This window comes from Mauremys mutica, chromosome 12 (assembly GCF_020497125.1).
Source record: "Mauremys mutica isolate MM-2020 ecotype Southern chromosome 12, ASM2049712v1, whole genome shotgun sequence".
Lineage (NCBI taxonomy): Eukaryota > Metazoa > Chordata > Testudines > Geoemydidae > Mauremys > Mauremys mutica.
In genome coordinates this window covers 37,764,826-37,780,641 of record NC_059083.1, presented here as the reverse complement: position 1 = coordinate 37,780,641, position 15,816 = coordinate 37,764,826, and the positions used below count along the sequence as shown (strand labels likewise).

The 15,816-nt window shown below is 46.0% G+C and overlaps 2 protein-coding genes across 2 annotated transcripts; both read right to left on the bottom strand.

Annotated features, from left to right (window-relative positions):
• Positions 1-3,005: 3,005 nt before the first annotated feature.
• LOC123346169 (olfactory receptor 14A16-like) lies at positions 3,006-4,651 on the bottom strand. Its single transcript, XM_044983418.1, has one exon. The coding sequence runs from the start codon at positions 4,649-4,651 to the stop codon at positions 3,668-3,670; it is 984 nt and encodes a 327-aa protein (XP_044839353.1). The 3' UTR covers positions 3,006-3,667.
• Positions 4,652-14,591: 9,940 nt separating this feature from the next.
• LOC123346753 (olfactory receptor 14A16-like) lies at positions 14,592-15,380 on the bottom strand. Its single transcript, XM_044984215.1, has one exon. The coding sequence runs from the start codon at positions 15,378-15,380 to the stop codon at positions 14,592-14,594; it is 789 nt and encodes a 262-aa protein (XP_044840150.1).
• Between the last annotated feature and the right edge of the window lie 436 nt (positions 15,381-15,816).

Genomic DNA, 15,816 nt, shown 5'->3' with positions numbered 1-15,816 from the left:
GGTGTTGCAGAGGGCAGCCCAGGGGTAGGCCAAGGCAGCAGGTCCAAACCCAACCTTGCCAGTGATGAGTAGGCTGATACTGCAGTCTGCCCCAGGATGTGGGGCTAGACAATGACTGGCAGTAGCCATATACTGAGGCAAGGTGGGGATAGAGGGTGGGGGTTCCCTAAGAGAAAGGGGTTACTGCTAGGGGGCAGCACCCCATGTAAGAGGGCACCGGGTCCAGGGAGGGACACGGGGGGCCTGAAGACAGGCGGATCACCAGCCTGCAGAGGGCGCTCCGAACTGGAACAGAGCTAATTCCCGGAGTCACCAGCAGGAGGCGCCGCAGGGGTGAGTCTGACCCATCTACAGAGCCTCACATCAGAATACCCCTAACACTGATGACATGGACGGGACACTGGATCCTTTCTCTATGCAAGCCCTTGTCAATTATGATCTCTCTCTCTACTCCATTCATCAGTGTGGTGTCTAAAGTCACTGACACACCAGGTCACAGAATCCTAATTTTTGAAAGAAGGCGGCAAGAGTGGCAGAATGGTGTCAGAGGGCACAACATTAATGTAGATAACATTGCCCTGACAGTTTACATAAGAGCTGAATTTGTGCTGTTCCTCGTGAGACCCACAGCTCCAAGTCTGGACACTTCTTGCAAGTTCTCAGATGTGAAATGCCGTAAAATCAACTGACAGCAATATTTGTATTATTTGTTCATTTGGACTGGTAAGAAAGCCCAAACGCTAGACCTCTGCTCTGTATTGTAAGAATATATGCAAAATACACTGACTTGGTCCACCAAATCATGGGTAACATTCTCCTTCCTTCAGTATTAAACTCTCCCATTAACCGACTGTAATTTTTCTCCATTAACCAATGGCAAAATTTCCCCCATAAGTCAACTAGAACTTTCGCCTCCTTCAACCACCCATAGACTCCTGTGCTCTCCACTAATCAGACAAATCTGTCCTTCCCCAGCCGTAGACTCATCTACTCTCTACTAATGATAAGATTATCCTCCATTCACCCACCAAAACATTCTCCAGCAGAACCAGCCATAGACCTTTTTACCCTTCACCACACAGAGTCTTCTGCACTTGACAACAATCACAGACCTTCCCTCCTCCTTATTCCCTATTCACAATCCGTACAATTTCCTTAACCAAACTAAACTTCTTCCCTTTTCACTGACCAGGAGATCATTCCCCATTCACGCAGCAAAGAATCCTGTGGCACCTTATAGACTAACAGACGTTTTGCAGCATGAGCTTTCGTGGGTGAATACCCACTTCTTCAGATGCAAGTCAGAAGTGGGTATTCACCCACGAAAGCTCATGCTGCAAAACGTCTGTTAGTCTATAAGGTGCCACAGGATTCTTTGCTGCGTCTACAGAACCAGACTAACACGGCTACCCCTCTGATACTATTCCCCATTCATTCACTTTAACATTCTCCCTCCTCAACCAATGAAACTTCCATATAATTTTCTCGTCAACCCAGCCAAGCCCTCAAGGAAAGCTTGGGAGAACAGGTAAGCCAGCAGCCCATCCTGAAGGTTAACAGACTTGGTTTGCAGCTTCAGAAGACAATTCCACTGTCAATGAAGCACCACTGGTTTATTCACGTGTCTCAGCAGATTACTGTTGCCCTGGTGTCTACCTTAAGATGAGAGAAGGGACACTTTACCTTGATGTTTTCTAATGAGGCCATAAGAACAAACAAAGCTTGAAAGCAGAGCTGGCCAAAACATGGAATTTCAGCTTTGTGGGAAATGTTGCTATTTCAAATTTTCCCTCTAACTGAAAACTGGGGGGCGGAGGTGTTTTAGAAACACCAACACGTGGTGCTTCAGAAACAAAATTTTCTCCACAGGACCCCAGCATCTGCTGAGTGAAATGGACTTTCTTGTCAGTTTCATGGCTGCTAATAGGAGCAGAATGTGAGTTTCGCTCAACAGCTGATTCCAGGCTCCAAGCCAGCTGGTTGTCCATATTATGTGACTCAGTGGCCATTTTGGGAAGCCAGCTGGCCTGGAAGTCTGGAAGCCCTGGTGTTCCTGGGCCAGGGTCGTCTGCATGCTGAGATTGCCCTAGAGCCACGGCCTCTGGGATCCCATACCAAGGTCTTCAAACTTCCTGCTCCTTAGCAGCTCAGCTTGGCAGTTAGGCAATCCATTGCCAATCTGCCCTTGCTTCCCTGAAAGTTCATCAAACCTGAGATGTTTCTGCGAATCATTTTGGGCTCTATGAATCAGCATTTTTGGACAAAACTCTGTTTCAATCAGAAATTTTCCATCCAGCTCTACTTGTGAGCTACCCTGTGATTTATCTCTGCCGGACGATGAAGTGAGCTCCTACTCTATATCACTGGCAAAACAGAATGAATACAGCCAAATCTTTTTGTATGAATAATAATTTTGCTTTTTCGGGGAATGTGATTCAGCTGAACATTCCAGCCATGCAGACAGGAACATTTATGGAAACAGTGACATTTAGGGAAATGGGATGGGGGTTTGGTCAGTGCACGCAATGGCACTTGCATGGAAGCTAGGGGAGAAACTGGTCTTCTAACTGCACACCACGTTGGTCAACATCATTCCAACAGAAAATTAAGCATGAGTTTCCCTTTAAACCTACAATTAAAGTAAAGAATGTGCTGAAGTGGCTGTGGAATCAGGGCCTGTGTACAGAGTATTCAAGGGGAGTGAGTTTGAAATTCATAATCATGAGTGTTTGGAGCAGATCCTCAAGTGGTGAAAAGTCTCCGAGATCTATTGACTTCAATGGAGCTATGACAATTTAAACTAGCTGAGGATTGCCTCCTTGGTTTTTAAGGATCCCGAGTGTGATACTTCCATTTGTTCAGAGAAATGAAAGAGAGCATGTTAAAAATGTATCCTGTCAAAACAGCTCAAAGTTCAAACACCAAGTATTTTAGGATGAACTGTTTGTAAATGAGAGAGTAAGATATAGCCATAAAACGCTTTGTTTAATAAGGAGTATTTATAAGAAAATCATGTTCTGGACATAGACAGCCATTAACAGGAAAAGAAGCACAATAATTTGCACAATAATCTCCATAGATTATTCATTATCTAGCTAGCTAGTTAACATAATTCACAATCAAATAAAAATCGATCATTATGATTAATGAGGTTGTCACTGTGGGGAGCAAATCTTCATCTCGCTAAGAAAACCCCATCAGAGAGATGACATTATGGCACTTCCAAGAGAGAGCAAATATCGAAAATCCTGTGTAACCAAACACTCACCACCTCCCCAGGCTTTCCCACCTCCAAAGAAACAAACCAAACCAGCCAACAAGTTAAGCAACAAAAAAAAAAATCTGACAAACAAGTAAACAAAAAACACAAAGAACAATTGGATTGATACCTCAATCAGAGATTATCCCCCCAAAATAAGAAAAGCCTGAGACCTCACTATGTACTTTGCTATGGCTACTGATTTTATGGGTAAGGTGCTCAGATAGTATGGTGGTGGATAGCAGTATATGAAGATAGATTCCGATCTTATTTACATTGGTGTAAAACTGTAATAACTACTTTTTTCTTGAGTCATGTTTGTCTGGATTTTTCCTAGTGTAAATACCCAATTCTGCATAAACAGATTGAACAGTATTTTCTCAGGGAGGCAATAATGTCATCAGCTGATTATATAAAGAAACACAGAATGAAATTGTTACTGACGGAGAAATATGGACATTTTATTCTTAGAGACCTCCAACCTACCAGTTTACTCAGTGCACCTTTGAGCTCTTTGTTTCTTATGCTGTAGATGATCGGATTCGTCATTGGTGGCAACACAGAATAGAGAACAGCCACCATGAGATCCAGACCTGAGGTTGAGCTGGAGGTGGGTTTCAAGTAGGCAAAGGTCCCAGTGCAAATAAACAAGGAGACCACAATGAGGTGAGGGAGGCAGGTGGAGAAGGCTTTATGCCGGCCCTGCTCAGAGGGGATTCTCAACACTGTGGTGAAGATCTGAATATATGACACAATTATGAAAATAAAGCAGCTTGAGGCTAAGCACACACTAAAGATGAGAAACCCAACTTCACTGAGGTCTGAGTTAGAGCAAGCAAGCTTGAGAAGCTGGGGGACTTCACAGAAGAATTGATCCACCATGTTGCCTCCACAGAAAGATATTGCAAATGTGTTTCCAGTGTGCACTGCAGAGTAGAGAATAACACTGATCCAGGCCCTGGCTGCCATTTGGATACAAGCTCTCCTGTTCATCACTGTCTCATAGCGCAGTGGTTGGCAGATGGCGACATATCGGTCATACGCCATGATGGTCAGTATGGCAAAATCTGCTGAAGCGAAGAAGAAGACAAGAAAGACTTGGGCAACACATCCAGAGTAAGAAATCAATCTTGTGTTCATGAGGGAGTTGGCCATGGATTTGGGGATGGTGACAGAGATGGATCCGAGGTCTAGGATGGACAGATTCATCAGGAAGAAGTACATGGGGGGGTGAAGTTGGTGTTTGAGGGCTATGGCTGTGATGATGAGAAGGTTCCCCAGTAGGGATGCGAGGTAAAGCACTAGAAACACCACAAAGTATAAAATCTGCAGCTCCCGAACATCAGAGAATCCCAGGAGAAGGAATTCGGTCATGGCGGTTTGGTTGGACATTTTCTTCCTCAGTACATCATGTGATGGCTGTAGGGGGAATGAGAAGGACAATGATCAGAGTTAGAGTGACAGGGGGAATGGCCCTGATTCCCTTTCATGTAATATCTCATTATATGAATGTCAAAGGTGCACAGCACTCGTCACTTGCAATGATGAGGTATTGTTAGTGCTCCTCACCTCTGACAATCAATCAGTCACGTTATCACATTAGTGTAAATTGGGTCGGTTCATTTAAAGTCAATGGAGCTTCGTTACTTTACCTCTTTTGAGGATTTGGCCCAAGTTGTGGCCTATGAACATGCTTTATGAAGGATGGAACAGAGTACAATCCAAACCCAACAATTCTTCTAAAGAAGATCCCTCTGCTGCAACCATCACCAAGCTCACAGGTTGGCCATGAAATGGATAGACTAAAATGGCAACACAGCCTGATTCTCATGTAGACTCACCCAGCATCATAAGTAGCAGCTCATCTGTGATTTTTCTACCCGAAGCTCTATGCCTAGACGGCCTGCTTTCTGCTTCCAAACTGATTTATAGCACCAACTCCTAGCTGCACTTCGGCCTGTGTGTAACAATGGACTAGCAGCAGCCCTCTGTCACCACTATGTTGTATCATTTACTCTGCGCTGTGCAGTGCAGGAGTTGTCAGGACACGGGCTCTACTCTTGTCTCTGCCAGTGACCTGCTGTGTGACCTTAGGCCAGTCATTTCCCCCCTTTCTGCCTCTGTTTCCCCTCCCTCCCTCCTTTTCTCTGCTCTGTCTACTAGGACAACTATCCCTTTGGAAGAGAAATCACATAGATGCAGTAGAATAAATGGTTTGAAATTAAGGTTTTATCAGGCAATATTAATGTTCCCCAATTTATTTGAAGTTTAAGGCAGGTAGGAAATTTTCAACTGTGTTCTTTCTAATGGAAAGCGGGTTTTCAGCTAAACAACAACAAATCTCAGAATCTGTCTGCTTTTCTCCAAACATTTTGCAATCGGGTTTTTAAAGAAATTGAAAACTCAAAACCCAAACATTTTTGGTTTTGTAATAAAAATAATCCAGTTTTCAGCAAAAAGTTTTCATTTGCCAAAAATTGAAACAAAAATGGATTTGAGGTTTTCAGTTAAAAGTCAAAATTTTCCTGAAGGATGGAAAAATTCCAATCAGCAGTAGGTATTTGATTAAATTGAGAGTAAAAGTCTTAACAAGTTCATATTGTAATTCATATTTATCATCTTAATTTTCCCTTCTATGTTGATCCCCCAACATATTTAATTGACATAGAAAACTTACTGTGCTGATCTGTGTAGATTTTTTTCCCAACGTATGATCCATTCAGCCATCCAGCACCAGGATTCTTTGGTCAATATCTACCAGAATCTAGAAGCTAAAGGCACAGGCATCTGAGATTTCTTTCCCCCTTCATTTTGAGACTGCTCAGCCAGAACTTGACTCAAACCTCTTGGCTCTGCAGATGAGCTGTGTGTAGCTGGCGCTGAGCATCATCGGCATTAAAGAACAGATGCTGCGGGAAGGTGATTTATTCATGTCTATTTTCTAAGGGCTAGCGGGACTCACTCTCTGGAGCCCTGCACAGCTCAGCAGCACAGGCCCACAGGCAAGTGCATAGGTGACTAGGTGATAAAGCCAAAAGAACCATTCTGATCCTCTAGTCTGCCCCTAACATAGCACAGGGCTATGATCTCCCCCAGCATTCCCTGATTCCAGCCCAGCTTCTGTGTTACCTGTGGGCCAGGATCACAAAGATGAAGACAGGCACCTACGGGGATTTATCAATGCTCCTAAATGAGCTAGGGGAATAAGTCCCATGGTTATTCAGTGGGAGTGAGGAGCTTAACCTGCTTAGATGCTATTGTAAATCCCAATAGGCAGCTATCTCCTCCTTTAGGTCCCTAGACCCCTTTGTAATCCTGGCCCTGTGTCTCTCGTTAACTTCCAAGGCCTGGGCTTCCCCTGAATTGCTGAAAATGGTGCCTGGGATTTGCAAAGGAGCCTATGGCTGTAAGGCGTGTACATCTTGGGCTCGTAAATCCCTTAGACACCCTTGAGAATCCCAGCCTGTAATGATAACTAGGACAGCCTGGTGTCTAGAGAAAGAAGGTCGAGATGCGAAGAACTCCTGTGATGGAAGCCCAGCTATGCAGCTATGTTACCTCAACTCTCTGTGCCTCACTTTACCAAAATCTGGGGGATAATAATTGAGACTGGATGAAAATTTTATAAAGAAACGTTTATTTAGAGATGATCCATGATTCACGCACTTAACCCATCTTACCCTAGACTCTGAGTGTTTCTCTCCCTCTCCCTCACCTAACCCAGACCCCCAAGCAAACACCCACAGCCCTTAATCTTCTCCCACCCCTCTCAAACCCCCCCCCCACAGACCCTGCCAGCCACTGTTCTTTGAGATTCCCCCTCCCATGGCCGAGTCAATTCTCACCCAGAGTTCCTGACTCAGCTTCCTCAGAGATCCCTGCTTAACCCCTCTGCCCACCAGTTCTCTCCTTTGCTTAGCCCCACTACCCTGACATGGTCCCAGCTCCAGGGAACAGCCACTCACCCCTGACTCCAAACACCTGCCCATTCTCTCCTCCTTCTCCCCATTGGCAAGCCCTGGCCACCACTTCCTTCCTTCCCCACTCTACTCCTTCCTCTTCCTGGCCAAGCCCCTTTTCTGAACAGTATTTCCAGGGTGGCCTCTGCCCACTGCCAACCAGCACACAGCTAACCTGGGGAACTCACTTCCACAAGGTATTGCTGAGACAAAAAGGTCAGCGGGGTGAGACATTGGCATGGATCACAAGAGCCTTCGTGGTTACATTAGATCAGAGAATGAATTAAACTGCCATGGTGCAGGTCTCCAACCAGCCATTAAGTCACAGGGAACCTCCCTGAAATGGAGATCAGTGCAGAATTGTCCACTGGGCGGGGGGTCCCTGTCCCTCTATTTTCAGCAGCTGGTGGTGGTCCCTCCAAGAGTCACAGCTCTGAGCTGGGCTGTTCCCAGGAGCCTGTGGAAAGAGGCACATTTACTCCCATAAAGCTCTGCTGACTCCCAGGGCTGGATTCAGACACTCCAGGGCCATGTATGGAGGTGGAGAGGGCTTCACAGAAAGGCTGGGACAATGGCATGGGACTCTGCTCTGTCCCAGAAGAGGAGCAGGTGACTGTCCCCCAACCCCTCGAGATCAGCTAGGTGCCCACAGACAGGCAGAGGGCAGTCATGGTCCCCACAATCCTTACCTCCCCAGCCAGGATGTGTCTGCTCGGGTGAGGCGGTCAGGACTGCTGTGCTCTTCCCCTCTCCTGCTCAGAGAGCCCCCTGCATTGGTGGAGTTGTTGGAGTGCTCCAGAGCACTGGTGCTGGGAATTCAAATGCCATGGAGATGCCTGGGGCAGTTCCCTTCTCCCAGAGCCATTGTCTCAGACCCTCTTCAGACTCAGGCAGACAATGCGGCAGCTGCTGCACTGGGGACAGATCTCCCCATTCTACCCGTATTGTTCCAGGCTGTGGGTAATGCAGCATCTGTTGCTGGCCCCAGTCAGACCCAGGGCACTGGACACCCCCACCCATCGTACCCCAGCATGTCCCGTTCCTGGTATCTAGTCATGCAGTCCTTGATGCGGTACAGCAGGCACTCTGATATCAGTGGGTGCTCCTTGAGATTCACCAGATGGGGAGTTTACGGGAGGGGCAGAGGAATAGTGAAATGAGGTAGGAGACGCTGTGATTAGTGCGGGGGGGCTGAAGGGCAGAGCACCTCATAGAGAAGGGCCATGCCCCAGGGGATTCTGGGGTTGAAGGGCCCAGGACCACAAAGAAGGGCCACACCTCAGCAGGGACTGGAGTCAAAGGACCTGAATCTCCTCTTCCTTAGACCAGACATACTCCATTGTAAAACCCTGGGGTGAGTGAGGGGGAAATGAGCCCCATTCAGTACAAATGAGTTACTCCTGATTTACATCAGTGTGAATGAGAGGGAATCAGCCCTATCGACTCCAAAGGAGTCACTTCTAACTTTTCTTTACGTTGGTGTGTTTTGGTGCTGATTTATTGTGCACAGACAGAGATCAAACCAGGGCTCAGATCCGCACAGCAGGGAGTGTTTCCAGTGCTCAAGGGCCACTCACCAGCTCTTTGGAGGAAAAAAAGTGACAGGGTTATTAGCCAAAGGGTTTAGCTTTCAGTTAGGCCCATCAGCCTTCGAAGGGCTTGGAGACGCACTGAACATAAGAACATAAGAACAGCCGTACCGGGTCAGACCAAAGGTCCATCTAGCCCAGTATCTGTCTACCGACAGTGGCCAATGCCAGGTGCCCCTGAGGGAGTGAACCTAACAGGCAATGATCAAGTGATCTCTCTCCTGCCATCCATCTCCATCCTCTGACGAACAGAGGCTAGGGACACCATTCTTACCCATCCTGGCTAATAGCCATTTATGGACTTAGCCACCATGAATTTATCCAGTCCCCTTTTAAACATTGTTATAGTCCTAGCCTTCACAACCTCCTCAGGTAAGGCGCTCCACAAGTTGACTGTGCGCTGCGTGAAGAAGAACTTCCTTTTATTTGTTTTAAACCTGCTGCCTATTAATTTCATTTGGTGACCCCTAGTTCTTGTATTATGGGAATAAGTAAATAACTTTTCCTTATCCACTTTCTCAACATCACTCATGATTTTATATACCTCTATCATGTCCCCCCTTAGTCTTCTCTCTTCCAAACTGAAGAGTCCTAGCCTCTTTAATCTTTCCTCATATGGGACCCTCTCTAAACCCCTAATCATTTTAGTTGCTCTTTTCTGAACCTTTTCTAGTGCTAGAATATCTTTTTTGAGGTGAGGAGACCACATCTGTACACAGTATTCGAGATGTGGGCGTACCATGGATTTATATAAGGGCAATAATATATTCTCAGTCTTATTCTCTATTCCCTTTTTAATGATTCCTAACATCCTGTTTGCTTTTTTGACCGCCTCTGCACACTGCGTGGACATCTTCAGAGAACTATCCACGATAACTCCAAGATCTTTTTCCTGACTCGTTGTAGCTAAATTAGCCCCCATCATGTTGTATGTATAGTTGGGGTTATTTTTTCCAATGTGCATTACTTTACATTTATCCACATTAAATTTCATTTGCCATTTTGTTGCCCGATCACTTAGTTTTGTGAGATCTTTTTGAAGTTCTTCACAATCTGAATTGGTCTTAACTATCTTGAGTAGTTTAGTATCATCTGCAAACTTTGCCACCTCACTGTTTACCCCTTTCTCCAGATCATTTATGAATAAATTGAATAGGATTGGTCCCAGGACTGACCCTTGGGGAACACCACTAGTTACCCCTCTCCATTCTGAGAATTTACCATTAATTCCTACCCTTTGTTCCCTGTCCTTTAACCAGTTCTCAATCCATGAAAGGACCTTTCCTTTTATCCCATGACAGCTTCATTTACGTAAGAGCCTTTGGTGAGGGACCTTGTCAAAGGCTTTCTGGAAATCTAAGTACACTATGTCCACCGGATCCCCCTTGTCCACATGTTTGTTGACCCCTTCAAAGAACTCTAATAGATTAGTAAGACACGATTTCCCTTTACAGAAACCATGTTGACTATTGCTCAAGAGTTTATGTTTTTCTATGTGTCTGACAATTTTATTCTTTACTATTGTTTCAACTAATTTGGCCGGTACCGACGTTAGACTTACTGGTCTGTAATTTCCATGATCACCCCTAGAGCCCTTTTTAAATATTGGCGTTACATTAGCTAACTTCCAGTCATTGGGTACCGAAGCCGATTTAAAGGACAGGTTACAAACCTTAGTTAATAGTTCCACAACTTCACATTTGAGTTCTTTCAGAACTCTTGGGTGAATGCCATCTGGTCCCGGTGACTTGTTAATGTTGAGTTTATCAATTAATTCCAAAACCTCCTCTAGTGACACTTCAATCTGTGACAGTTCCTCAGATTTGTCACCTACAAAAGCCAGCTCAGGTTTGGGAATCTCCCTAACATCCTCAGCCGTGAAGACTGAAGCAAAGAATCCATTTAGTTTCTCCGCAATGACTTTATCATCTTTAAGCACTCCTTTTGTATTTTCATCGTCAAGGGGCCCCACTGGTTGTTTAGCAGGCTTCCTGCTTCTGATGTACTTAAAAAACATTTTGTTATTACCTTTGGAGTTTTTGGCTAGCCGTTCTTCAAACTCCTCTTTGGCTTTTCTTATTACACTCTTGCACTTAAGTTGGCAGTGTTTGTGCTCCTTTCTATTTGCCTCACTAGGATTTGACTTCCACTTTTTAAAGGAAGTCTTTTTATCTCTCACTGCTTCTTTTACATGGTTGTTAAGCCACGGTGGCCCTTTTTTAGTTCTTTTACTGTTTTTCTTAATTTGGGGTATACATTGAAGTTGTGCCTCTATTATGGTGTCTTTAAAAAGGGCCCACGCAACTTGCAGGGATTTCACTTTAGTCACTGTACCTTGTAACTTTTGTCTAACTAACCCCCTCATTTTTGTATAGTTCCCCCTTTTGAAATTAAAGGCCACAGTGTTGGGCAGTTGAGATGTTCTTCCCACCACAGGGATGTTGAATGCTATTGTATTATGGTCACTATTTCCAAGCGGTCCTGCTGTAGTTACCTCTTGGACCAGCTCCTGCGCTCCACTCAGGATTAAATCAAGAGTCGCCTCTCCCCTTGTGGGTTTCCGTACCAGCTGCTCCATGAAGCAGTCATTTAAAGTATTGAGAAATTTTATCTCTGCATTTCGTCCTGAAGTGAAATGTTCCCAGTCAATATGGGGATAATTGAAATCCCCCACTATTATTGGGTTCTTAATTTTGATAGCCTCTCTAATTTCCCTTAGCATTTCATCATCACTATTACTGTCCTGGTCAGGAGGTCGATAATAGATCTCTACTGTTATATTTTTACTAGAGCATGAAATTTCTATCCATAGAGACTCTATGGAACCTGTGGATTTGCTTAAGATTTTTCTTCATTTGAATCTACACTTTCTTTAACATATAGTGCCACTCCTCCCCCTGCACGGCCTGTCCTGTCCTTCCGATATATTTTGTACCCCGGAATGATTGTGTCCCATTGATTGCTCTCAGTCCACCAGGTTTCTGTGATGCCTATTATATCTATATCCTCCTTTATCACAAGGCACTCTAGTTCACCCATCTTATTATTTAGACTTCTGGCATTTGTGTACAAGCACTTTAAAAACTTGTCCCTGTTTATTAGCCTGCCTTTTTCTGATGTGCCAGTTTCTTTTTTATGTGACTGTTTATCATCTGATCCGGCCCTTACATTATACTTCTCATTCCTCTGCTCCCGACTATAACCTGGAGATTCTCTATCATCAGACTCTCCCCTAAGAGGAGTCTGTGTCCGATCCACACGCTCCTCTGCAGCAGTCGGCTTTCCCCCATCTCCTAGTTTAAAAACTGCTCTACAACCTTTTTAATGTTTAGTGCCAGCAGTCTGGTTCCACTTTGGTTTAGGTGGAGCCCATCTCTCCTGTATAGGCTCCTCCCATCCCAGAAGTTTCCCCAGTTCCTAATGAACGTGAACCCCTCCTCTCTACACCATCGTCTCATCCACGCATTGAGACTCTGAAGCTCTGCTTGCCTACCTGGCCCTGCGCGTGGAACTGGGAGCATTTCTGAAAATGCCACCATAGAGGTCCTGGATTTCAGTCTCTTCCCTAGCAGCCTAAATTTGGCTTCCAGGACATCTCTCCTACCCTTCCCTATGTCATTGGTACCTACATGTACCACGACCACCGGCTCCTCCCCAGCACTACACATAAGTCTATCTAGATGCCTCGAGAGATCCGCAACCTTCGAACCAGGCAGGCAAGTCACCATACGGTTCTCCCGGTCATCACAGACCCAGCTATCTACATTTCTAATAATCGAATCTCCCATTACTAACACCTGCCTTTTCCTAGAAACTGGAGTTCCCTCCCCCGGAGAGGCAACCTCAGTGCGAGAGGCAACCCCAGCACCATCTGGAAGGAGGGTCCCAACTACGGGAAGGTTTCCCTCTGCTCCCATCGACTGCTCTACTTCCCTGGGCCCTTCTTCCTCCTCAACAGCACAGGAGCTGTCTAAGCGGAGGTGGGACAATTCTACAGTGTCCCGGAAAGCCTCATCAACATACCTCTCTGCCTCTCTCAGCTCCTCCAGTTCCGCCACCCTGGCCTCCAAAGCCCGTACATGGTCTCTGAGGGCCAGGAGCTCCTTGCACCGGCTGCACACATACGCCACCCGCCCACAGGGCAGGTAATCATACATGCAACAGTCAGTGCAATAAACTGGATAGCCCCCACTCTGCTGCTGGGCTTCTGCCTGCATTGTCTCCTAGTTAGTGAAAGGGTGGTTTACGGAAAGTAGTTTTGGACTGTGGTTTGGTTTATGGGTTTTAGGGGGGGCCCACGGGGATGGGGTTAGGGCTGGCGAGGGGCTCCCACTCCCTTCCCACTCCCCTTCCAAACTCCCTTGCGAAACTCCCTGTTAGCAGCCCCTGAATGGATTACAGTGGGCACGTGCATGGAGAGAGGATGAACAGGTTCAAAGCTACCTCTGGCTCACAGGCTGTGAGTCCTTGAAGGGGGAATGTCCAGTAGTGGCTGACAAACCCGCATGCCATCTGGGCACTTTGAGTTCAGATCAAACCCTGAGCTGAAATCTGAACCTAAGAATAAGGAGGCACCTGGCTCTGTCTGAGGGTTTCTAACTGTAGGGAAATGTCACCTGGCGCACCGCAGAATATTTAGATGGTAATGAAACAATTTTTGAAATACACTTACCTGCTGGGAGAGGAGGATGATGAGGGTGGAAGAGCTGATGGGAATTGCGGGAGTAGGGCTTGGGGGGCAGCGAGGGGAGGGAGGTTATTGGGAAAGGGACGAATAGGGTGGGTGGGTAGGAGATGGGTTGGGGGTCAGGAGATGAGGGGTGGGACACTGGGAAGAGGGGACATGAGGGTGAGTGATGGGGGACTGGGAGAAGAGAGGGGTGTGATATCCTCTCTCTTTCAATGTTCAGAGGGCTCTATGTTCTCTCCCCTCCCCAGTGCAAAGCCTCACTTTCCTGTTAGGTCCAGTTTTGCAGCGTGAACAATAAAGCGAGCACAGCACCGAGCTGTGTTTCCATCAGTGCTCTCTGCACCTATGTGGATCCAGAACTAGAACGAGGGGCAGGGCGCCTGACAGCCCCACATTCACCTCCCTTGTGTGTGCCAGTATCAGGGGGCTCGCGATGCATCTATGGTGTCGGATACCCCTCCCTCTCCCTCTTTTGTGATCTTGGGGGCTTTCTCCTTCCCTTTTGACAGGAGGGGGAACTGAGCCTCTCCCTAATCACCCCTCCCAATGTGTGCCAGGGTCTGGGGAAGTGCCGCCGCTGAGGGTGTGAAGCTGAGGGGAACCCAGAATGACCAAGTAGTGCACAGTATACAGCTCTTTTCTAGAACAATGTGATGATTCTTAAAAGAGCCTTTTACTTCACTCATCATCCATATCCATGGCCACCTACAGCTGCCACAATGACCACTAACTCGGACCAACAAGCTTCCTTTCTGTTGAAAAACTAGGAAATAAAATGTCAAAAACATTATTAACACAGAGTTAATATTTCCCAGTGACAGCTCGTGCTTGTCCAGAAGGTCGAGTTCAGCTAACTCACACTTCTAACAAGGAAATGCAGAAATGAATTAAATGCCCTCATAATTTAGATAGATAGATAGATTCTTATCTAATTCACAGTAGAGTAACTCCACTGACTTCAGTGAACTTAGTCTGCATTATTACTACTGTGAACACAACATTTTTGCTTAAAAAGCCTGAACATCACATTCCCATGGAAACAATAATGTCATCAGTTGATTATATCTTTAAAGAAGCACAGAATGAAAACATGGTCATGGGAGAAATCTGGAAATTTTATTCTTTTTGGATAACTTCCCCTCAGTTAGTTTCCTCAGAGCACCTTTTATCTCCTTGTTCCTCATGCTGTAGATGGCTGGATTCATAACTGGAGGCATCACAGAAAAAAGAACAGCCACTATGACATCCAGACCTGATGTTGAGCTGGAGGTGGGTTTCACGTAGGCAAAGGTGGCAGTGCAAACTAACAAGGAGACCACAGTGAGGTGAGGGAGGCAGGTGGAGAAGGCTTTATTCCGGCCCTGCTCAGAGGGGATTCTCAGCACGGTTTTGAAGATCTGAACATATGACACAATTATAAAAGCAAAGCAACTTAAGCCTAAGAACAAGAGAAAAGAAGTAATAACAACTTCACTGAGGTATGCATAATTGCAAGTGATCTTGAGCAGTTGGGGAATTTCACAGAAGAACTGATCCACTTTGTTACCACCACAAAAAGGTAATGCAAATATGTTCCCGGTCTGCATAGTAGAAATGGGAATTCCACTGATCCACGCACTGGCTGCCATTTGGACACAAGCTCCCCTGTTCGTTATAGTCTCATAGTGCAGTGGTTGGCAGATGGCAACGTACCGGTCATATGCCATGATGGTGAGAAAAGCAAAGTCAACAACAGCAAAGAAAATGAAGAGAAAGACTTGGGCAATGCACCCAGAATAAGAAATCGACCTGGTGTTCAACAGGGAGTTGGCCATGGACTTGGGGATTGTGACGGAGATGGAACCGAGGTCTAGTATGGACAAATTCATCAGGAAGAAGTACATGGGGGTGTGAAGGTGGTGGTCGACCACTACAAGGATGATAACAAGGAGATTTCCCACCAGGGCTGCCAGATAAATCCCTAGAAACACCACAAAGTGTAAAATCTGCAGCTCCCGGTCCTCAGAGAACCCCAGGAGAAGGAACTCGGTCACGGTGGTTAGGTTGGACATTTTCTTTCTCAGTACATCATGGCCTGTCTGTGGAAAGAAGGGCAAGGGCAGTGGTCAGGCTAATGTCCTCCCTCCTCCTCATCTCTGACAATCACACCACTACTGAGGAGCATTGTCACACCAGTGTAAATTGCCACAGCTTCCTTACAGTCAATGGATGGCGTCCGTTTCCTCCATCTGAGGATCTGGTCCAAGATGAAGCTTGATAAAATGCAATGTAAATATGGAACAAGTTACAACCCAAACCCAACAATCTTAGGAATGGTGG

Bases quoted from the DNA above. Each gene is read 5' to 3' on its own strand.
- LOC123346753 (XM_044984215.1), bottom strand. From the start codon at position 15,380: ATGTACTTCTTCCTGATGAATTTGTCCATACTAGACCTCGGTTCCATC.
- LOC123346169 (XM_044983418.1), bottom strand. From the start codon at position 4,651: ATGTCCAACCAAACCGCCATGACCGAATTCCTTCTCCTGGGATTCTCT.